The 23,448-nt window shown below is 57.5% G+C and overlaps 1 protein-coding gene and 1 long non-coding RNA gene across 2 annotated transcripts; both read right to left on the bottom strand.

Moving 5' to 3' along the window:
• Window positions 1–160: 160 nt before the first annotated feature.
• LOC129704196 (uncharacterized) lies at window positions 161–2,369 on the bottom strand. The gene is made up of 4 exons (XR_008724694.1): window positions 2,305–2,369; window positions 1,311–1,379; window positions 816–956; window positions 161–183 (listed from the first exon to the last, which is right to left on the bottom strand). It is a non-coding gene; the product is annotated as an uncharacterized LOC129704196 (long non-coding RNA).
• Window positions 2,370–3,114: 745 nt separating this feature from the next.
• On the bottom strand, window positions 3,115–21,875 carry LOC129704194 (collagen alpha-1(XI) chain-like). The gene is made up of 23 exons (XM_055647136.1): window positions 21,718–21,875; window positions 20,741–20,948; window positions 19,973–19,993; window positions 19,231–19,248; window positions 18,587–18,613; window positions 17,821–17,883; window positions 14,471–14,548; window positions 14,246–14,281; window positions 13,133–13,168; window positions 11,707–11,760; window positions 10,732–10,767; window positions 9,923–9,958; window positions 8,466–8,528; window positions 7,369–7,404; window positions 6,495–6,548; window positions 5,915–5,953; window positions 5,575–5,646; window positions 5,174–5,224; window positions 4,971–5,030; window positions 4,597–4,614; window positions 4,320–4,361; window positions 3,870–3,945; window positions 3,115–3,171 (listed from the first exon to the last, which is right to left on the bottom strand). Exons 2-23 carry the CDS (start codon window positions 20,877–20,879, stop codon window positions 3,168–3,170), a joined length of 1,059 nt encoding a protein of 352 aa, XP_055503111.1. The 5' UTR covers window positions 20,880–20,948; window positions 21,718–21,875; the 3' UTR covers window positions 3,115–3,167.
• Window positions 21,876–23,448: the final 1,573 nt, after the last annotated feature.

Raw genomic sequence — 23,448 nt, 5'->3', positions numbered from 1 at the left:
CTCATACTCCCCCCTAGCCACCCCTAACAGTGAGGGGGGGTCCCTCCAACCGGACCCCCCCCCCCAGTCCCTCAAGGGGTGTCCCGGGGGTCCATCCCCCCAAGTCCCCCACTCCATACTCACAACCTGCACTAACTCCACGCTCCGGTGCGTCCAGGATGTCCACGAACCCAGACCCCGAATCTGCAACAGGACGAACTCATGGTCAACACTGGCCCTGACCCCATCCTGACCCAACCGTGACCCGACCCAGACCCCAACCCGGACCCAACTATGAGCCGCCCCCGACTCACCTTGACCCACCCCCAGATCCCAATCCTGCACCGTAATCTGACCTCTGACCCTGACCATCCCTGGAGCCAAACACCCGCCCCAGACCCTTGACATGACCTCTGACCTGACCCCTGACCTCTGTCCTGCACCTGACACATCCCATCCCAGACCACCAGACTATCTCCCTTCACCCCCACAGGGTGCCCCCCTTCCCCTCCCCCTCCTGCCCCTGCAGGTCAGCACCTTGTCCTACCCGCGTGACGGGGCAGGGCAGGGCGGTCGAGCGCGATGCATCACTTTGGGGTCAGGACCGCGGTCAGGGTCAGAGGTTGGGGTCAGAATTTGGTGCCTGGATTGCGATTGCCGCTGGGGTCAGGGTCAGTGCAAGGGGTAAGACGTCTGCGCGGGGGTGATAAATGATTGCAGGGGTGAGAGGCTGAGGTCAAGGGTCAGTTTTTAGGTGAGAGGTCAGTGGCGGTGTTAGAGGTCAGTGCCGGGGTCAGGGGTCACACCAGGGTCAGGGCCAGACAGATGACACTCACTCCTCAGGTAGTCGATGACTCTGGTGGAGATGTCCGAATACTGCAGCCGGTCCAGGCTTCCTCGCTCGCCCTGGGGTCCCGTACGGCCAGGGGGACCTGGGGGACCTGGGGGGCCTGACAACGCCCCCCGCACTCTGTCACCTGCAACCAACACAGCGTCAGGCAAACACATCTAACCCCCCATCCCCCTACACACACCCCTCCATCCCCACACCCATCCCCCACCCACTCTCCCTCTGTCCCCTCACCCCGGCCGGCATCAGCCCATTCCCTGCCCCCCCCCCCCTCACTCTGCCCCACCACATCCCACACCGGCCCTCCGCCCCTAACCCTCACACACACCCACCCTTCCCCCCACACCGTCCGTCCCACCCCCTTCCTGACCCTCCCACCCCACCATTCCAACACCTCCTCCCCACCTCCCCCCCCCACCCCCCGCCCTTCCACTAATACCGACCCCTCCCCCCGGCACTGCCCCCCCCCCCCGCTCCTCACTCTGCAGGGTCTCCATCACGGCCTGACGGATGCTGATCCTGGTGTCTGAGCCCGACGTTCCTGGTTGTCCTGGTGGGTGGCAGGAGAGGGGAGAGGGGAGATGTGGACAAAGGGAAGGTAGGGGAGAGAGGGAGGGAGGGAGGGGACAGGAGAGTTGGAGGTACAGAAGGGTGGGAGCGAGTTGGAGGGGGAGAGGAGGAGAGGGTGAAAGGGGACAGGAGGGGTGGGAGGTTAGGGTTTAGAGGTTAAGGGTGAGAGGTTAGGGGTGGGAGGTTAGTGAGAGGTTCAGGTAGGGGATGGGAGGTTAGGGGTGAGTGGTTAGGGGTGAAAGGTTTAGGGTAGGGGTGGGAGGTTGGTAGGAGGTTCAGGGTAGGGGGTAACAGAGTGAGTAACAGAGTAACACCAGACAGGTCCCTCTGCACAGCAACACTCCTGAGCTGTCTGCCATTTACCCCACACATTCTAGCTGAACGTGACTTTTCAGAGTGTCTCACTATGCAGATTAAACTCCATCTGCCACCATTCTGCCCACCCTCCAGCTAATCCGTGTCCCACTGTATCATTAGACAACTGCCTTCACTATCTACTTCTCTATTATCTTCGAGTCGGGGCTGCAGTAATAACTCGGTCCACCTCCATCACCCCCCCACCTCCCCTCCCCCCCGTTCCATATAAAACCAATAACAAGGGCGCGCGCCCCAGTGGGGACCCCAGTGATGCACCAGAGGTCACAGAGAAACACCTCTCCCACCCTCTGCCTCCCCTCACCCCTCCAGGTGTGGTCCGCTACAGTGCTTTCTGTTGACAGTAAGTCTCACTCAAAGGCACAGTGGCGCAGCAGTAGAGTAACTGCCTCACAGCGCCAGAGACCCGGGTTTGATCCTGACCACGGGTGCCGTCTGTATGGAGTTTGTACATTCTCCCCGTGACCTGCGTGGGTTTTCCCACCGCCACCCCGGGCAGACACATGACCCCTCCTCCCCCGGAAACTCACCCTGAGGTCCTGGGGGTCCGGGTGGTCCAGGGGGTCCCTGTACTCCCCCTCTGGTGCTGGACACTGAGAGAGAGACAGGAGGTTGGTCAGTAACCCGAACACCACTCCCACTCCCCCACACCACTCCCACTACCCCACACCACTCCCCCCCACCCCACCACTCCCCCACACCACTCCCCCACACCACTCCCTCTACCCCACCACCACTCCCTCTACCCCACCACCACACCACCCCCACTACCCCACACCACCCCTCTACCCCACACCACTCCCCCTACCCCCCTACCCCACACCACCCCCACTACCCCACACCACTCCCTCTACCCCCCACCACTCCCTCTACCCCACCCACCACTCCCTCTAACCCCACCACCACTGCCCCCCACTCCCCCCACACCACTCCCCCACACTACTCTCCCCCACACCACTCCCTCTACACCACCCCCACTGCCCCACTCCACTACCACACCACTCCCCCACACCACTCCCCCACACCACACTCCCCCTCCCCCACCACTACCCCACACCACTCCCACTACCCCCCACCCCCACCTCCCTCTACCCCACCACACCCACCCACTCCCTCTCCCCCCACCCACCACTCCCTCTAACCCACACCTACCCAAAACCACTTCCTGTCCCCACCCCTCTCCAGACCCTAACACCCCCCCCCCCCCCCCCCACCCCACACCAGTTCCCAACACCCCAATCAGTCAAAACCCCTCTAACACCACCGTCCCCAACCCATTCCCCACCGTAACCAGCCCCCCCCCCCCCCCCCCCCCACCCTTCCCTCCATCCCTACCTAAGAGCCCCCCCCGGCCAGGAATGCCGGGAGCGCCCGGGATTCGATCTCCCCACGGTCACCTGCAGGAGCACAGAGTGGTCAGAGATTGAGGGTGGGGGACACGGGAAGAGTGAGGGTGGTCAGAGGGAGAGAGTGGAGGCGGAGAGAAGAAGTGAGGGAGAGTGGAGGAGGGGAGGAGAGATTGGGGGGAGAGATTGGGGGAAGGGGGGCAGGGAGTGGGGTGGGGATACAGGCAATAAGTGGCAAGGGTGGGGAGAGGAGAGGAGAGACTCATAAAGGAGGGGGGTGGACAGTTCAAATCTCAGCACAGCCCCAGCTTTGAACCCGTCCCTCACGCACTACAATGCTGAGAACTAAACTCTGCACTCTGTACCTTCCACTTTGCTCCTCTACCTATTGTACTTGAGTTTGACTTTATTATATTTATGTGCGGTATATCTGACCTGATTGTATAGGATACTGTCCCCGCACCCGCCCCTCACTCACTGCTGCTCCCCTCACCTCATCCCTCCCCTCGCTATCCTGCCCCTTACCCACCCCTCTCCTCCGCTCCACACCCCTGCCCCTTCCCGCCCCTCACTTCCCCCACCCCTCCCACCTCTCCACACTTCACTGCCCCCCTACCCCCGTCCATCACAGACCACATCCAACCCTCTCCAAACACACACCACACTCTTCCTACCCATCACCACTCATCCACCTACCCTCCCTCACCCCGACCCCTCCGCCCCCGCCCAGCGGGTCAGAGGGCACTCACCTTGGTTGCCCTTGTGTCCTGGAGGTCCTGGGGGTCCAGCTGGTCCGGGGGGGTCCCAGTCGGAACGAGTCTCCACCTGGGGTCAACAGAGGAGCAGTGAGAGGGGGGTGGGAGACCAAACCATAGCGGGATTCCCAGGGGGGAGGGGGGGGGGAGAGGGTTGAGGGGAGAGGGTCATGGGGAATGGAAGGGGGGTTGCAGGAGGCAGGTTCAGGGTAGGGGAGGTGACTGTAGCTGCACCTGTGTGAGGGGTCGTTGGAGCAGGTGGCCCAATGTGATGGTGGGAAGGGTGGGGGTTCATGCCTTGTTAGTAGGGGGGGGGGAGGGGAAGGGAGTGGAGGAGAAGGGAGGGGAGGAGAGGAAGGTACATTCTAGGTCCTTCAGGGGGTGGGAGGGTCAGGGTGGGGTGTAGCGGGTCGGGGGGGGGGGGGGGTCGGGAGGTCGGCTTACTTCGTGCGGCGAGCCCGGGCAGTCCTGGTTCACCCTGGTCACCTGGTGAGATAAGTAGAGAATCAGTGACCTTGGGAATCCCCTCCACCCCACCCGACCCCCGCCCCGACCCGACCTCCGTCCCAACCCCCACCACAACCTCCATCCATCTACGGCACCAACCCCCATCTCCCAGAGGTCGTGGCCATCACATACCTGAATCACGCCCACCCCACCATGACCCCCACCCCGCCCGTGCCTGAAGGCACAGGGACGTACCCCTGCCCCACTCCCTTACCTTTGTATCCTTGACGTCCTGAAAAGGAAAGAGGAGGGGTCAGTGTTAGCTCAGGAACAATGCCGGACATCAGTTCACACACAGTCTGGGACCGGGCCCCAGGGTTCAGGGGTCAGGACCCAGAGGCCAGGGCTCGGGATCATGGTCCAGGGGTCAGGGGTCAGGACCTAGGATCATGGCCCAGAGGTCAGGGCCTGGGGGTCAGGGACCAGTGCTCGGGGGTCAATGTCTGTGGCGTTCGAGTTGGGCCACTGTAAAGGGGTGGGGTGGGGGTCATCGGTCAAGGGGAAGAAGCACGGTGGCGGGGGAGTAGTTGCGGGCTCAAAGGGCCGGGGAAGAGGTTAAGGGTTCAAGGTCACGGGGAGTGTGTTTACCTTCTGATCCAGGGGTTCCTGGAGGTCCTGGGGGTCCTGCGGGTCCGGCCAATGAAGAGCCTGCAAGAGACAGCATGGTCAGGGGGTCCGGATACACGGCTGCCCTTTCCCCGCACCATCTCCCCCTTACCCCTCCTCCTCCCCCTACCCTCCACCCATTCCTCTCCCCTCCTCCCTCAAGGTCCCGGCCTCTACCCACTCACCTTTCTGGCCTTCGGATCCTTGTGGTCCCGGGGGTCCGGCAATGCTCTCCCCTGTGGGAGGGGAAGAGAGGGTTATTGAGTTATTGATTACTAGGGCAAGTCTGGGGAGGGAAGGAGATAGGAGGGTAGGAGAGAAATAGAGGGGGGAGAGAGGGAGAGGGAGGGAGAGCAGGAGGGAGAGCGGGAGGAAGAGCGGGAGGGAGAGAGGCAAGGTGTGTGAGGGATGGAGGGTCACTCAGTCATCCATCACTGGGAGAGCGAAAGGGAGTGGGGAGAGGAATAGAGGATAATGGGGGTGAGAGGGGAATTGAGAGAGGAAGCAAATGAGAGAGTAAGGAAGAAGGAAGGGGAGTAAGAGAGGGAAGGAGCGAGTATGGGAGGGAGGGAGTGAGGCAGGTCACCTGCTCGGCCGGGTGGTCCGGGTGCTCCTTGGGGTCCGGGAGGTCCTGGCACCAACACCGTGTTGTGGTTCCCTGGGGAAGGGGGTTGGGAGAGAGAGAGAGAGAGAGTTAACCTGGGGAGGGCAGTGTAGACAGAACCAGACGGAGAGGCAGTGGAGCCCAGACAGCCGGTCGGTGGGTCTTCGTGTGGAGGCTGCATTCTCCGGGCAACCCCCCCCACCCCCCATCGTCCTCCCCCATCACCCCCACCCCCCCCATCCACCCCGCACCGCCACTCCCACCCCCCTCCCCCATCCACCCGCACCGCCACTCCACCACGAGGCTGTGATCACTCTCTCACCTTCAGCACGGACGATCTTCCCTGGAGGACCAGTCTCTCCTGCAAGACAAGCTGTGTCAGTCGCTACACACGGGAGGGGGGTAGGGGGGGGCAGCCAGGAAGGGGAGGGTGCTGGGGTGGGGGGTGAGGGGGGTGTACAAGCCAAGGGGAGAATAGACCCCTGGGTAGCCCAGGGTCAGAGACTTGCAGTCCTGATGAGATCCTCCCTTGCTCCCAGTGATCTCAAACCCCTCCCTCCACCTCCCCTCACTTCCTCTCCCCCTCCCCCCTCTCCCACCCCTCACTCCCTCCCCCTTCCCCCACTCCCTCCCCTCTCCCCCCCACCCCTCCCTCTCCTCCTCCCTCCCCTATCCTCCTCCCTCCCCCCACCCCTTCCTCCATCACCCCCTCCCCTCGCTCCCTCTCTCCCCAACCCTCCTTCGCCCCAAACCCCTCCCCCCACCAACCACCAACTCCCCTTCCTATCCATCTCCCTCCCCCCCCCAACCCCTCCCTCCATCTCCTTCTCCCTTCCACCTTCCCTCACCCTGCCACCCCCCCCCCCCCCCCCCTCCACCCGGTGACCAGACCCCTCACTCACCTCGTGCCCCTGGGTCCCCTGGATTTCCTGGTAACCCTCGTGGTCCCTGTTCCCCTGAGGGCGAGAGAGGGGAGTGAGGAGGGCAACCTTCCCCCACGCCTGGGGACTCGCCAGTGGGGATGGGGAGGGGGAGGCACAGTGACATGACCTTTGCCCCAATGACCATCGCCCTCAGCCCCACCATCCTGCCAGGTCCCCACAGCCCTCAACGTTCCCCATATCCCACTCTGGAGTTCGTCCAATGCCTCTCTTACTCCATAGGGAGAGAATTCCAGACATTCACAACCCTACCCCTCACCTCCCTGATGACAGGCGCACGTTCTCCCTGTGACCTGCGTGGGTTTTCTCCAAGATCTTCAGTTTCTCCCGCCCTCCAAAGATGTACAGGTTTGTAGGTTAATTGGCCTGGTGTAAATGTAAATTGTTGCTCGTGTGTGTCGGATAGTGTTAATTTACAGGGGATCGCTGGAGGGCACGGACTCGGTGGGCCGAAGGGCCTCTTTTCGTGCTGTAATTCAAAACTAAACTAAACTATTATGAAAGGATGCCCCTCTGGTTGTCAGGTCTGAAGAAGGGTCCCGACCCGAAATGTCTCCTGTCCATTCCCTCCACCGATGCTGCCCGACCCGCTGAGTTCCTCCAGCACTTTGTGCTTGTCGCTGTTTGATTTATTCCCCCGTCGCTGGTCCTCCATCCTTCCAGCCACACGGTTCCCCATCCACCCTCTCTCTGGCACTCACGTCATCAACGACACCCTGCCGTTTCCCTCCTCTCTTCCCTCCCCTACTTACCTTTCCCTTCACCCATATTCACCCCTCCCCCAGACCCCACCCCTCCCCCCCCCCCCCACTTGCCCCTCCCCCGTGCCCCTTACCTCTGAGTCCTTGACGTCCGTTTACACCAGCAGCACCTGAGGGAGCGGAGGAGAATCGATGAGCTCGTGGCTGACAGGACAATCCCCCACTAACAAACTCCCCATAAACACTCAACCTCCCCCCCAACTGTGTGAGAAACCCTCCCCCCTCTCCTCTCTCTATGCACCGGGCTGCTTCCTCACACTCAGAGCAGTACAGCACAGAAACAGGCCCTTCGGCCCACCTTGTCCATGCTGACCATGCTGGGCTAGTCCCGTTTGCCTTTAACCCCTTCCTATCCATATACCTGTCTAAACGTCTTTAAAGTCCTAATTGTACCAACTTCAAAACCTCGTTCCAGATACGGACCACCCTCTGAGTGAAAATGTTGCCCCTGAGGTCCCTCTTAAATCTCTCCCTTCTCACCTTAAGCCTGTGCCCTCTAGTTCTAGAATCATCCGCCCTGGGGAAAAGACTGTGAGCGTTCACTTTATCCATGCTCCTCACGATCGTGTGCACCTCAATAAGGTCAACCCTCAGCCTCCTACGTTCCCAAGGAAAGTGTCTCAGCCTATCCACCCTCTCCCTGTAACTCAAGCCCACAAGCCCAGGTAACATCCTGGTGAATCTCTTCTGCACCCTTTCCAACGTGAGTGTTAGAAGTGTGCCCTCGATTCCTCTCTCCTCCCCTCCACCCTCCATCCTCCCCTGGGTCCCAGGCAAGGTCAGGGTGGTGGTGTATGAGGGTGAGTAATGGTGGACTGCGAAGGGTCGACTCAACCCACTGGTTGACCCTTTCCTCCCTCCAACCCTCCATCTACTCACCCTCACCCTCCCGTGCCTTGGTGAGGTCAGGGTGGGGGATGGAAGTGATGGTTGACTTTGGGGTTGGAGCAGGAAGTCGACTCACTGGTTGATTCCATCCCTCCCTCCCTCTCTTCCTCCCTCCCTCCATCTCTTCCTCCCTCCCTCCATCTCTTCCTCCCTCCCTCCTTCTCTCCCTCCTCCCTCCCCCCCCCCCCCCCCCCCCCCCCTCCCCCCCCCCGGTGCCTTGGTGGGTCAGGGTAGAGGTGCGAGTGCTAGTGGACTGTGGGGTCGGAGGGGGCAGTGGACTCACCAGTCAATCCCTTCCGTCCAGGCTCTCCGATGGCCCCTGGAAGACCCCTGAGACCAGCTTCACCTGTAACGGGGGGGGGGGGGGGGGACAGTTAGTGTACAGCATGACCCCAGCCGGCAGTGAGTGGCGCTGGCCCATCCCTTGCACCCTGCGGAAGCCCCCCTCCCCCCGCCAGCTCCCCCCAACCTGCTCCCTGCATGGCCACAAAATCCCCCCCACCTACTGTCTCCCTCCCCCCTCCACACGATGGCAGCAACAGCTGGAAGGACATGGAGCTGACTGTGGTGTTCCCTTCTCTCGCCATCCTATGTGAATATTCACCAACATGCCTGAATATCAAGAGCCCAGTGTCTGAAGAAGGGTGTAGGAAGGAATTGCAGATGCTGGTTTACACTGAAGATTTAGACACAAAGGGCTGGAGTAACTCAACGGGTCAGGGAACAACTCGGGAGAGAAGGAATAGGTGGCTTTTAGGGTCGAGACCCTTCTTCAGACTGAGAGTCAGGGGAGAGGGAAACTAGAGGTATTAAAGGCTACAGAGAACAGAAGCATGAAACGTTTGGAGTCACAGTCATACAGCATGGAAACAGGCCCTTTGGCCCAACCTGCCCACAGTGGTTAACATGTTCCATCTATACTAGTCCCACCTGCCTGCATTTGGCCCATAGTCCTCCAAACCTATCCTATCCACGTACTTGTCTAAGTATTTCTTTAGTCCCAGCCTCAACTCCCTCAACTGGCAGCTTGTTCCATGCATCCACCACCCTTTGTGTGAAAAAGTTACCCCTCAGCTTCCTATTAAATCTTTTCCACCTTAAACCTATGTATTCTGGAAAGAATAAATATGGTATTTTCTGGAAGGAAAAGAACAAATCCAGGCCGACAAGGATTTTCTAGAGGTGGGTGTGATGGTGTGGGTTCAGGGAGGCATGAGATGGACTGTTCTTGGTGGCAGGCAGGTGTCCCAGGACAGTGGGGTGGGTGTGAAGAGGGGGCAGGGCAGGTGTGCCGAGGGCAGGATGGTTTTCCTTGTGCAGAGGGTGTTGATCTCGAGCTCACTGTCTTTCGGTTTGGGGTGGGAATATAGCCCTGGGGGAGACAGAGAGAGAGAGTGGGACAGAGAGAGAGAGTGAGAATCGACATGGATGGCGCTGCTGTGAAATAGCATGGTCTCACGGGCCGAATGGCCTCCTCCTGTGTCAGGATGTGATGCGATGGAGGTGGGCAGCCTTCACCACCTGCCACCATCTTTCGGTGCCAATTTACAAAAGAAAAAGAAAAAGAAAAAGTCCAATCCACGCGCTGTTCTGCTGTTCGCTGGAGGCTCAGGACGTTCCGGGGATCGGAGGTCAGAGCAGATCGGACTCCGGGCCCATCCCACCCCCCGGCAAACAGTACTCCCCCCCACCACCCCCACCCACACTGCTGGCCGCACCTGCCGGGTAGGAGAGCCTTACCTTGCAGCCCACGAGCTCCTCTCTCCCCTGTGTCACCTGCAATAAGGAGAGCAGAGGTGAGGACCACCAAGGTCACGCAGAGGTGCATCTGAACCCGCGACAGGGGCTCAGCCCTGCATTTACAACTCTGCTGTTAGCACACTTTCACCCCCACCCCGACCCCCACTCTCTGTAGGACAACCCTCATTCCAGCCCCTCCATCCCGCTCCCACATTGTCCTTCCTCTCCCTCTTACCATCAGCCCGTCACAACTGCCCGAGGATCAGACCCACTCTGATCAGGTGACGCCACGGGTGACAACCAGTGACGTGCCCCACACTGGGGGAGAAACCCCCCATCGGGAGACCTCCACCTCTCCTACAGTGCGGCCGGGGTTAGAGCAGCGTAACGGGGGGCAAATGTCGCAGAGCAGCGGGCACTACCTCAGGATGACAGCCGAGCATCATCAAAGACCCACATCACCCTGGCCACGCTCTCGTCTCGCTGCTACCATCGGGAAGAAGGTACAGGAGCCTGAAAACCGTGGCCTCCACGTTCAAGAACAGCTTCTTCCCAGCAACCATCAGGCTCTTGAACACTGCACAACGCTAACCTCAGCAACCGTGACCTTCTGCGGACTGTATAGTGTAGCTTATTGTCACGTGTACCGAGGTACAGTGAAAAGCCTTTGTTGCGTGCTAACCGGTCAGCAGAAAGACAAACGTGATGACAATCGAGCCGTCCACAGTGTACAGATACAGGATAACGTTTAGTGCAAGATAAAGTCCAGTAAGTCCGATTAAAGATTGTCTAACAGAGAGATGGCGTACCTTTCGCTCCGGGAGATCCATCCGACCCTCTGTCACCTACAAGAGAGAGTTCATAGAGTCATACAGGACGGAAACAGGCCCTTCGGCCCATCTCATCCATGCCGACCAAGCTGTCCCATCCAAGCGAGTCCCAGTTACCCACATTTGGCCCTTACACCTCTAAACCCTTCTTGTCCATGTACTTGTTCCAAATGTCTTTTCAAAGTTGTTATAGTATCTGCCTCCTATGGCAGCTTGTTCCATTCACTTGTTCTCAGTGTGAAAAAGTTGCCCCTCGGGTTTCGATTAAACCTTTCATAGAGTCGTGGAGTTGTACACTAGGTAAACAGGTCCTCCGCCCCAACATGTCCATGCCAATATGGTCAGCATACTGGGGCCAGTCCCATTTGCCTGCATTTGGCCCATTTCCCTCTACACCATTCCTATCCATGCATCTGTACAAATTTTAATTGTATCCACTTCTATAGTTTCCTCTGGCAGCTCACTCCAGATAAGGACAAAGTTTCCATTGAGGACTTCCTTAATTCTCCCCCACTCGCCTCCAGCCTGTGCCCTCTAGTTGTAGAATTCTCCACCCTGGGGAAAAGATAGTGAGCGTTCACTTTATCCATGCCCCTCGTGATCATGTACACCTCGATATGGTCACCCCTCAGCCTCCTGCCCTCCAAAGGAAAAAGTCCAAGCCTGTTGAACATCTCCCCGCAACTGAAGCCCGGCAAGCCCAGGTAACGTGCTGGCGAATCTCTTCTACACCCTTTCCAACACAATGACATCTAGGGGAATCAAAGGCAGTTGGCATCAGCGAAGGGTGTTAATGGTGGGACCAGCAGAGGGAGATGTGTTCGGAGGGACACACTGATAGAATGGGGATTGGGTGATGGTCTGATTGGGAGATGAAGACCAGCACGGTGTGGGTGGGCTGAAGGGCCGTTTCTGTGCGCGGGCAGTCCTCAGCTGAACGTTCTGGGAACCTACCTTTAGGACCTGGAGATCCTGAATCGCCCTTGAAACCTGGAGCACCTGGAGGACCTGTGGGAAGAGCAGAACCTGGTTACCATGGCAGCAGGATGGTCCTGGACAGAGGGACAGCACAGCACGGTGGCGCAGCGGTAGAGTTGCTGGCTTACAGCGCCAGAGACCCGGATTAGATCCTGACCTCGGGTGCTGTCTCTACGGGATTTGTAGGTTCTCCCTGTGACCGCGTGGGTTTTCTTTGGGTGCTACGGTTTCCTCCCACACGCCAAAGGTGTGCAGGTTTGCATTGGTAAAGATTGTAATTCATCCATGTGTGTGGGATAGTGTTAGTGTACGGGATGATTACTTGTCGGCACAGACTCGGTGGGTCGAGGGGCCAACGTTTCCACGTTGTATCTCTAAACTAAACTAAATGTCACTGTTGGAGTAGATGAGTGGAACAAGGATGTTGGATGTGGAGACGATGTTACATTAGTGGGAGACTCTAGAACTAGAGGCCATCGCCTCAGAATTAAAGGATGTTCTTTCAGGAAGGAGATGAGGAGAAATGTCTATAGGCAGAGGGTGGTGAATGTGGAATTCTTTGCCACAGGTGCAGAGGCCAAGTCAGTGGATATTTTTAAGGCAGAGATAGATAGATTCTTAATTAATACGGGTGTCAGTTATGGGGAGAAGGCAGGAGAATGGGGTTAGGAGGGAGAGATAGATCAACCATGATTGAATTGAATTGAATTGAATTTAATACATTTTATAGCCAAGTATGTGTACATACAAGGAATTTGCCTTGGTGCTTTGCTCGCAAGTAACAACACGACATACAGTAGAAAATTAAATATAAAACATTATAATTTAAAATTGTGAAGAATTAAATAAAATACCAGAGCAAAAGGAGGCTACAGACTTTTGGCTGTTGAGTAGAGCTACTGCGTGTAGACGAAAGCAGTTTTTGAATGGCGGAGTAGACTTGATGAGCCGAATGGCCTAATTCTACTATTGCTTATTTGACCTTATGATTATAATGAATGATTGCAGATGTGCTTCTGGGACCAGCACGTTCTCGACGCCTGGTTTTGGCGTCAACTTGATATGGATATGGCGCTTGGAACGTGACTGCTTGGTTGCACTAGGCCTTCACAAATATTAATTTATTGTATCATTGACAACAGTATATTTTATTGTGCGTTACTGTGTTTGCGGGCCTGTAAAGCCGCAGGAAGTAGGTATCTCATTGTTCTGATGCGGGGACATGTGACAATTAAACATTGGTGACTCTGGGCTTGGGACAAACTGTCGTCCCCACGCCGACACAGTCGTGTTAGGGATTTGCTCGGAGGCTCGGAGATGCCAGAGTGTTTACATCAAAGATACGAGAGACTCCTCTAGTTTACAGACAAACACACTCTGAACAATCAGAGACAGGGATTACCTAGATGGCCGGGAGAGCCTTGTTGTCCCGTCGAACCTGGGGGGGAGATCGGTGGGTCAGTCAACATTCAGCATCCCCCCCCCCCCACACCCCCCACTCAGGGAAGGGGGTGGGTCACAGTGTAGCACCCCACCCCATCACCCCCCCCCCCCCCCCCCCCCCCCCCTGCTGCTGATCGGACTCTCCGCCTGAGCCAGAGGCTGGTGCACTGTGAGTGGTGCCCCCAGCTGGATCACCCGTGCTCCAGTCCCGCAGTATGTCCTCAGTGCAGGGCCAGGCCATGCCAGTGCTGCCCACCCAGTCGTGCACTGACCCCCGCCCTCAGCCTACACCTTCTCCCGCTGCCCCTCCCCTCATAGACCAAACCTCGCCCTACACAGACTGTCTCTCCCCCCCCAGACCAAGCCCCCCCCCCCCCCACACACACCCCTCCCCCCCCCCACCCCGATCCACGGCTGGTCCCAGGATCATCCCTGGGGCAATCATCTTGTCCCCAGGACAGCCCCATACCCCCACCTCAGAGATCCCTTCCCCACCCTCCATTCCCCGGTGCTGAAGAGGCATTGACCCTTTCTCTCCCCCCGGCACTGCCCATCCCGCTTAGTGTTCCCGGTGTTTTCCGTCTGCGGCTGAGGGAGACCCCAGCAAAGATCCTATAGTGAGCAAGATTGATCACTCGACGAAAAAGACACAGTGCGTGGGTCATGGGCAGATTCGTGGGCAATTTTCGGCCCCATTTCCATAACCGGCTTCCGTCTCCGCACCAAAGATCCCGTGGGGGAGCAAAGATACTAGTGCGGAGACGGAAGCCGGTTACGGCAACATACCCAAAAATAAAAGATTTTTGGTAAAAATCTTCTCCTTATTTTCAGAATTAAAATTTATTAACACAAACTGTTCCCTCGCAACGTTGATTACACTGCGAGTCGGGTCGGGTCGGGTCGGGTTACTGAAATGGATGAAAAAAAGGCCCACGTTCCACTCCGTTGCGTACTACACGTCAGCCCATTACATTCAGAAGGAGTGGTCTATCTTGCTCCGCTATAGGATCTTTGGTCCCCAGTACAGGTCGGGAATGTGGCCTTTGCTCCTCGGGATGATGGGTTGACCTACCTTTCATTCCAGTGACCCCCGGGAATCCCGTTTCACCTGTGAACCAGAGAGAGAGAGAGAGGGAGAGTTCAGAGCCAGGACAGCGAGAGGCCAACCTGCCCATTGCACAGGCGTGGAGGACAGGACAGGCCGAGTGGTCACGGGGAGCTCCGTTTCGGCCTGGTCCGGTCTGGTCTGACCCGGTTAGCCAGAAGGGGCAGTACGCGTTGAGGAACCATTGCTCACCTCTCTCTCCCTTCTCGCCCCTCCCAGACAGCCCAGCTTCGCCCACAGAACCCCTCGCTCCCTTCTCTCCATGTTCTCCTGAAATGATAGGAAACACATGAACCGTTAGCTCTGCTTCTCGCTCCACGGCGCTGCCCGACCTGCCGACTGTCTGAGCGATTCCTATGTTTATGTCATATTTTCAGCAGTTGCAGTATTTAGTTTTTAAATATAACATCCATGTTCCTCTATTGGCCGGTTACCCTGTGAGACTAAGGTGAGGGCAGAAAGATTTAATGGGAACCTGAGGGGTAACTTTTTTTTTACACAAAGGGTGATGGGTGTATAGAACGATGTATGCGCCGGCTCGGTGGTGCAGCGGTAGAGTCGTCTTACAGCGCTTGCAGCGCCGGAGACCCGGGTTCAATCCCGACTACGGGTGCTGTCTGTTTGGACGTTCTCCCCGTGACCTGCGTAGGTTTTCTCTGAGATCTCTGGTTTCCTCCCACGCTCAAATGACGTACAGGTATGTAGGTAAATTGGCTTGGTAAATGTAAAAATTGTCCCAAGTGTGTGTAGGATAGTGTTAATATGCGAGGATCACTGGTCGGTGCAGACTCGGTGGGCCGAAGGGCCTGTCACTGCGCTGTATCTCTAATTTAAACTAAACTAAAGAGCTGCCAGAGGAGGTAATTGAGGCAGGTACTATCACAACAGTAAATGGCTAGGTTAGGTTTAGAGGCTATGGGCCAAACGCAATCAGGTTGGATTAGTATAGATGGGGCATGTTGATCACGTGGGCTAGGTCGGCCAAAGGGCCTGTTTCCGTGTTGTATGACTCTATGACTCCATTGATCAACAACATCCTTCCCCCTCCATTGTTAAGTTACTCCTGAGACTCCATTGGTCAGTAACATCCTTGCCCTTCCATTGGTCAGTTGCTCCTGTCCACCATTGGTCAATAACTCCCTGTCCCTCCATTGGCCAAATGGGTGATCATGTCATAAGTGATAGGAGCAGAATTAGGCCACTCAGCTCATCAAGTCCAAAGATCTTATAGCGGAGCTCTAAGATCTTTGATCAAGTCTACTCCGCCATTCAATCATGGCTGATCTATCTCTCCCTCCTAACCGCACTCTCCTGCCTTCTCGGTTTGTACTCGCTAGAATTTAGTCGGTTTGTACTCGCTAGAATTTAGAAGATTGAGGGGGGATCTTATAGAAACTTACAAAATTCTTAAGAGGTTGGACAGGCTAGATGCAGGAAGATTGTTCCCGATTTTGGGGAAGTCCAGAACAAGGGGTCACAGTTTAAGGATAAGGGGGAAATCTTTTAGGACCGAGATGAGGAAAACGTTTTTCACACAGAGAGTGATGAATCTCTGGAATTCTCTGCCGCAGAAGATAGTTGAGGCCAGTTCATTGGCTATATTTAAGAGGGAGTTAGATGTGGCCCTTGTGGCTAAAGGGATCAGGGGGTATGGAGAGAAGGCAGGACCAGGATACTGAGTTGGATGATCAGCCATGATCATATTGAATGGCGGTGCAGGCTCGAAGGGCCGAATGGCCTACTCCTGCACCTATTTTCTATGTTTCTATGTTTCTCCCCATAACCTCTGACACCTGTACATCTAGATTGGGCCATCCAAATTGGTAGTAGCGCTGAGGAGGAGGATTTCCTGGAATGTATACGGGATGGGTTTTTTAAACCAATATGCTGAAGAACCGACTAGAGGGCAGGCCATCCTAGACTGGGTATTGTGTAATGAGGAAGATTTAGTTAGCGATCTTGTTGTGTAAATCCTCTTGGGCAACAGTGACCATAATAGGGTGGAATTCTGCATTAGGATGGAAAGTGACGCAGTTAACTCAGAGACTTAATTCAGGAGACTTTGAAGGCATGCGATGAGAATTGTATAGGAGAGACTAGCAAGTTATACTTAAAGGGTGGAGATGCAATGGCACAGATTTAAAGACCATATGGATGAACTCCAAAAATTGTTCATTTCTGTCTTGCAAAAAAATAAAACGAAAAGGCGGCTCAACCGTGGCTACCAAGGGAGATCAAGGATAGTGTTAAATCCAAAGAAGGGGCATTTAAATTGGTCAGAGGAAGCACCAAACCGGAGGACTGGGAGAAATTTAGAACTTAACAGAGGAGTACAAAGGGGTTAATTAAGAGGGGGGAAAAAGACCATTAAAGAAAGCTTGTGGGGAATATAAAAACTGACTGTAAAAGCTTCTTTCGATATGGGAAAAGGAAAAGATGAGTGAATGTAGGCCCCTTATAATCAGAGACCGGTGAATTTATAATGAGAAACAAGGAAATGGCAGAACAGTTAAATGATTAGTTTGGTTTTGTCTTCACGAAGGAATTCTGGTCTCCTAATTTGAAGAAGGACATTATTGCTATTGAGGGAGGCAGCGTAGGTTCACCAGGTTAATTTCCGGGATGGCGGGACTGACATATGATGAAAGAATGGGTCAACTGGGCTTGTATTTACTGGAATTTAGAAGGATGAGAGGGAATTTTATGGAAACATATACAATCCTTAAAGGATTGGACAGGCTAGATGCAGGAAAAATGTTCCCGATGTTGGGGGAGTCCAAAACCAGGGGTCACAGTTTAAGAATAAGGGGTAGGTCATTTTGGACTAAGAGGAACAACTTCTTCACCCAGAGAGTTGTGAATCTGTGGAATTCTCTGCCACAGAAGGCAGTGGAGGCCAATTCAAGATGTTTTCAAGAGAGAGTTAGATTTAGCTGTTAGGACTAAAGGAACGAAGGGATATGGAGGTGATGGCCCACTCTATTTTTGAGAGTGGGCCATCACCTGTTCTCTGCACCTATTTTTCTATGTTTCTATGATTCAAATCAAGAATCTATCAATCTCTGCCTTAAAAATATCCATGGACTTGGACTCCGCAGCCTTCTGTGGCAAAGAATTCCACAGATTCACCACCCTCTGACTAAAGCAATTCCTCCTCATCTCCTTCCGAAAGGAACGTCCTTTAATTCTGAGGCTACGACCTCTAGCCCTGGACTCTCCCACTAGTGGAAACCTCCTCTCCACATCCACTCTATCCAAGCCTTTCACTATTCGGTAAGTTTCAAATGAGGTCCCCCCCCCCCTCTTCTTTCTATATTCCAGTGAATACAGGCCCAGTGCTGACAAACTCTCATCATAAGTTAACCCACTCATTCTTGGGATCATTCTTGTAAACCTCCTGTGGACACCCTTCCTCAGATATGGTGCCCAAACTTGCTCACACAGGGCCTGACCAGGGCCTTACAGAGCCTCAACATTACATCCCTGTTTTTCTATTCTATCCTTCTTGAAGTAAATGCCGGTGCTGTGGCAGGTGGGTGTACCTGTGCTTCCTTTTTGTCCCTTCTCACCATCCCGTCCGGGTGTCCCGGGGTGACCTGTCGTGCCTGAGGAGAGAGATCGATGGAGTCAGAATCCGGAGCAGGAGCAGCGCTCTGCAAATCTCCCCCAGTCTCGCTGGCAACGGTCGTCACCACTGACCGATGGGCGCAGAGGCAAGTGAGGTTCACAAGCCTACCAGAGATGGCAGGGAGCGGGGAGCAGGAGGCTGGATAAGGGCTGGGGGGCAGGGATAGTGAGAGGGAAGCAGATAGCGTCCCAGTCTCCTCCTCCGGCAATCTCCTGGAAGAGATTAGGGTGGGGGAGGTGAACTTGGAGGATGGGGTTGGTGTTGAGATGGCCTTGGTAGAGAACATGAGGGTGAGGTGGGGGATGGGAGAGTTTGGTGGGGCTTTAGGTGAGGGTGATGGGACGGGAGAGTTGTGAAGGTGGGGAGATGGGTTTTAGGGTGGAGAGATAGGATTGGTGGGACGGGGAAAGATGGGGAGGGTGGGATGGATCGGGATGGATGGGGAGGTGGGGCGGGAGGTTGGGGAGATGGGCTTGGGGGAGGGAGGGGAAGGGAGTGGGGTTGGATGGCCAGGGTAGGTATTGAGATAGTTGGCAGGGATGGGGAGAGGCTGGGGGGTGGGGTAGACACCAGCACGGGTGGGGTGACCATGTTCGGATGCCCTCCATGCTGTGACCAGGGATGGGGTGAACCAGAGGAGGCCATGGGAAGAACGAGCTGCTGTCACGTGAGCATCTTACCTTCCATTCCGCGGAATCCAGGATCACCTGTGGACAAAAACAGCCGGAGGTGAGGGAACGGAGCCACAGTGCAGGGGGAGAAATAGAGCGATGGAGCAGCTAAATGATGCAGATAGTGAGGGGTAGGGGGAAAAAGAGAGGGGGGGGGAGGGAGAGAGGAGAGGAGAAGAGAGAGGGGGGGAGAGAAGAGGGGAGGAGAGGGGAGGGGGGGAGGGGAGGGGGAGGAGAGAAAGGGGGAGGGGAGAGAAAGGGGGAGGGGAGAGAGGGAGAGGGGAGAGAGAGGAGAGAGGGAGAGAGGGAGAGAGGGGAGAGGGAGAGGGGGGGAGAGAGGAGGGAGAGGGGGAGAGAGGGAGAGGGAGAAAGGGGGGAGGGGAAGGGGAGAGAGGGGAGGGGAGAGAGGGAGAGATACCCACACTCAGAGGCAGGGAGATGCTTGAGTGGGAGCAGTGAGGGATCACATGCAGAGAAAAAGAATGTGAAAGAGAAACAGAGAGAGAGAGGGACAGAACGGATGGAGAGAGGGAATGAGCAAGCGATGAGAGACAGAGGGAGGGGAGAGAGGGGGGAAACGGGACGGGGGACAGTGAGACAGTGCAGGTGTCCATGGGGACAGAGGGGGAGAGGCAGCACATTCTGTGACTCACCTTTAACCCCTGCTGTCCCTATAATTGGCGACAGGACGGAAAGGACTCGTTAGATTGGCCACGGCATCCCATTCCCAACCCGATGGCAGACCCCACACTCTGCCTCCACCGTCTCTGCACTCCCTCCACCCTCACACCTTCCTCCACCACCCTCACCCCTCCACCCTTCCCTCCACCCCTCCACCCTCCCCCCCTCCCGCCCGCCGCCGTCTCGCCCCCTCCCTCCCGCCTCCCTCTCCTCTCCTCCCTCATCCTCCCTCCCCCCCCTCTCCCTCTCCCCCCACCCTCTCCCCACCCCCTCCCTCCCTCCATCCATCCCCCCCTCTCCCTCTCCCCCCCACTCTCCCTCTCCTCCTCCCCTCCCCTCCCCCCTCCTTCACGGATGTTGCGGGTGCCCACAGTGCTGGGGAGGTGGGCAGAGGGGTGGGTAAGGGTGGGTGGGGGGAATGGCGGTGGTTGTGGGGGGGGGGGGGGGGGCAGAGGGGTGGGTTGTGGGGGAGGGTGGGTATAGGGAAAGAGGTGAGGAGAAGGGGTAGGGTGGGGAAAGGGCGTAGGGGGGGAAGGAGGTGTGGGAGGGGGGGAGGGAGGGGGTGATGTGGGTGTGGGGAGGGGGGGGAGAGGGTTTGATACTTGGTGTCAAGGCTAATCAAGCACGGCCGTGGAACCTCAGACTGTCATGGCCCAGCAAGCTGCCCTTTCGGCCCATCGGTCCCGTCCCGTGCTAGCACTCCAACACACTCACCTTGTTCGCCTCTCACCGAATCTGCAAGGAGTGGAACCAGGAGTTAGTTCCATCTGACGGCCCATTCACGCCCCACGGCCCCCATTCCCTCCCCCACCCCCCCCCCCCCCCCCCCCCACGGCCCATACCCCTCAACCCCCCCCCCCCACGGCCCATACCCCCACCCCCCCCCCCCCCCCACCACCCCCCCCCCCCCCCCCCCGGCCCCCCCCATCTGGCTTCACCCCGGCCCCCCCCCCCCCCCTCCTTCCCCCCTTTCATCCCACCCCACCCCCCACCCCCCACCCCCCCCCCCCCATACCCCTCCCCCCCCCCCCCACGGCCCATACCTCTCAAACCAAAACCATCCCACCCCCCCCATTCACCAGCCTCAGGCTCCATTCCCAACCACCCATATCCACCCAACCCTCACCCCCCCCTATCACTCCCCACCCCCACCACACACATCCCCCGAGGCCCCATCCCACCTTCCATCCCACTCACCTCAACACCACATCCCACCCCCTAACTATCCCTCTCCATGCCTCACCCCCTCACCTCCCCACCCCTTGCTCATCCCACACCTCTCCCTCTCTATATCCCCTCCACTCTTTACACCTTCCCCCATTTCTCACCCCTCTCCCTCTCTTCACCCCCCCTCCCTATCTCCCTCCCTCCCCCACCCCTCTCCCTCTCCCAATCCATCCTTTCCCCCCCCCCCCCCCCCCCCCCCCCCCCGCCACCCATCCCCCCTCCCCCCAGCTCGGCAGGCCTTGCTCCCCAGCTGACCTCGGTATTCCCGGGTCTGTAGTTTGGCGGTGATCTTGTCCCAGAGGTTGCGTTCGATGTCGGTTGTGGAGGTGGCGGTTTTCACCGAGGCGAGAGCCAGACTCCTCCGAAAGCAGGCCGACCCTCCCCCGCCGGTCATGCAGCTTGGCGAAGGAGGGGGTGCCCTCCAGCGCAGTGACCCGTTCGCCCAGCTTCCTCACCTGGTCCGCTGCACGGGTGGGGCAGAGGGTCAGTCACAGCGGCCGCACACACTCACCCACACACACCCCCCCCACACTGCTGGGACCCCCAGACTACCACATCCCCCCCCCCCCCTCCTCCCCCCATCCACCCTGCCAGGTCCCCCCCCCACCCCCGGGACCCCCGGGCCAGCAGGTCGTCTACCCCACCCACAGCTCCCCACTCCCCCATCCTCTGCCTCCCTTCCCCACCCTCATTCACCTCCCCCTTCATACCCCCCAAAACTGCCCTTCCCCCACCCTGTCGTCGTCCCACCACCCCATTTCCATACATTTCTTCGTCCTCACCCAATCCCGTTCCCTCCTGTGTTCCCCTTCCCACCAACCTCGTTTCCACTGATTTACTCCTCCCCACCCATCCCCCATTTCCCTCCACTGTCACCAGCCCATTCCCCCTCCCCGTTTCTCCCCTCCCATTCCGCGTTTCCCCATCCCATTTCCCCCACCACCCTCTTATCTCCCCCCCATAATCATCCTCCTCACCCACCCCCATTTTGCCCCACCCACCCCCCCACCATCTGCTCCCCCTTCCCCTTTCCTGTCACCCTTTTCCCCTCTCATCAACCCATCTCCCCTCCTGTTCACCCCATCCCGTTGCCCCAACACCTGTTAGCCCCCCATTACCCCTCCCCAACCACCCATATTCACCTCCAGCATTCCCGCCTCCCCGTTCCCCCATCCTATTCCTCCCACCATCCTCCTGGTTCCTGCCCCCATCCCCCCCTCCCCTTCACTGACCCAGAGCAATGAGACCAAAGAGCAGTCCGAGCAGCAACAGGCTGGCCAGCAGCAGCGCCAGCAGCCACTTCCACCACGCGCAGCGGCAGCAGCAGCCCCCGGAGGGCAGACAGAGCCCCCCTTCCTCGTCCCTCCCGCCCCCAGCCCACGCCTTGTCCCGCCCGCTCTCTGTCAACAGGGGGAGAGAACGTCAGAGAACAGCAGCAGGACCCCTGTCCCATCCCCACCCCAATTCCCCCCACCAATCCACCCTTCACCTCAATCCACCATCCCCCACCCTCACCCCACCCACCCCCCAACACACCCCACCTTCACCCCCACCTTCACCCCCACTCGCATCCCCACCCACCCTTCAACTCAATCCACGTCCCACCCTCACCCCACCCACCCCCCCACACCACCCAACCTTAACCCCCGCCCTCATCCCCACCCCCACCCTCACCCACCTACCCCCCACCCCACCCCACCATCTCTCCTCCCCCCACCACCCTTCCCCTCACCCCATCGCCCCACCACACCCACCCACCCCCCACACCCACCCAACCTTAACCCCCGCCCTCATCCCCACCCCCACCCTCACCCACCCCCCACCCCACCCACCTTCACCCCCACCCCCACATCCGACCCCCACCCCCACACCCCACCCCAACCCTCACCTCCACCACCACCCTCACCCGACCCCCACCCTCACCCCCCACCTGTCCCTTCCCCTCCAGATCTCTGCCAATGGGGATTGTAACCCTCCCCCCTCCCCCGGCAAGCTGTCCCATCGGCACGGGTCACAGGTCACAGGTCGGTCTGTTCACTCACCAGCGTACGCGGTCTTGTCGTTTGGCGCCATTGTCATATGTCCTGAGGACACAGGAGCAGAAATCATGGAGTCACCATGGAGCGGCCAAAATATGGGGAGCAGTGGGAGAGGGAGGGAGAGAAGCCAGTGGGAGAGATGGAGAGAGGCCGCTGGCAGAGGGGGAGTAAGGCCAGTGAGGGCGAAGGAGAGAGGCTAGTGGGAGAGGGAGAGGGCAGAGGCAGAGAAGCCAATGAAAGAGGGGGAGAGAAGGGGCCAGTGGGTGAGGGAGGGGGAGATGGTGCGTGGGGAGGTCACCGAGAAAAGGTCAAAGAGTGAATGGCAGATAGAAGGTTAGTAGGAATGTGGGAGATTGTCAGAAAGAGAGGGAGAGGGGTGGAGAGCTGCCAGAAGAGGTGGTTGAGGCTCGGACAATAACAACATTTAAAGGGCACGTGGACAGGCACATGGATAGGAAAGGTTCAGAGGTATGTGGCCATACACAGGCAAATGGGACAAGTGTAGATGGGGCATCTTGGTTGTGTCGGGCTGAAGGGCCTATTTCTGTGCTGTGTGACTCGGGGAGAGTGACACATGGAGAGGTGGAGAGAAGGGAAGGAGCGAGGAAAGGGCAGACAGAAGGAGAGATGCAAGGAAGGTCACAAAGAAATGGACAGGTGGAGGAAGGAAGAGACAGAGGGAACAGTAAACGTGGAGAATAAAGGTGGGAGTGCGTATGGCAGCGGAAGAGGATTGGAAAGAAAATATAGAAAAATAGGTGGAGTAGGCCCTCGAGCCAGCGCCGTCCTTGAATATGATCATGGCTGATCATCTCAAATCAGTAGCCCGTTCCTGCTTTTTCCCCATATCCCTTGATTCCTTCAGCCCCAAGAGCTGCTCTCTCTTGAAAATGGCAAAGTGGGTTCCAAAATAATGTATTTAAT

Source organism: Leucoraja erinacea, chromosome 15 (genome assembly GCF_028641065.1).
Source record: "Leucoraja erinacea ecotype New England chromosome 15, Leri_hhj_1, whole genome shotgun sequence".
Classification (NCBI taxonomy): Eukaryota; Metazoa; Chordata; class Chondrichthyes; order Rajiformes; family Rajidae; genus Leucoraja; species Leucoraja erinaceus.
Note: the sequence above shows the minus strand (reverse complement) of the source record. Positions and strands in the feature narration are given on the sequence as shown.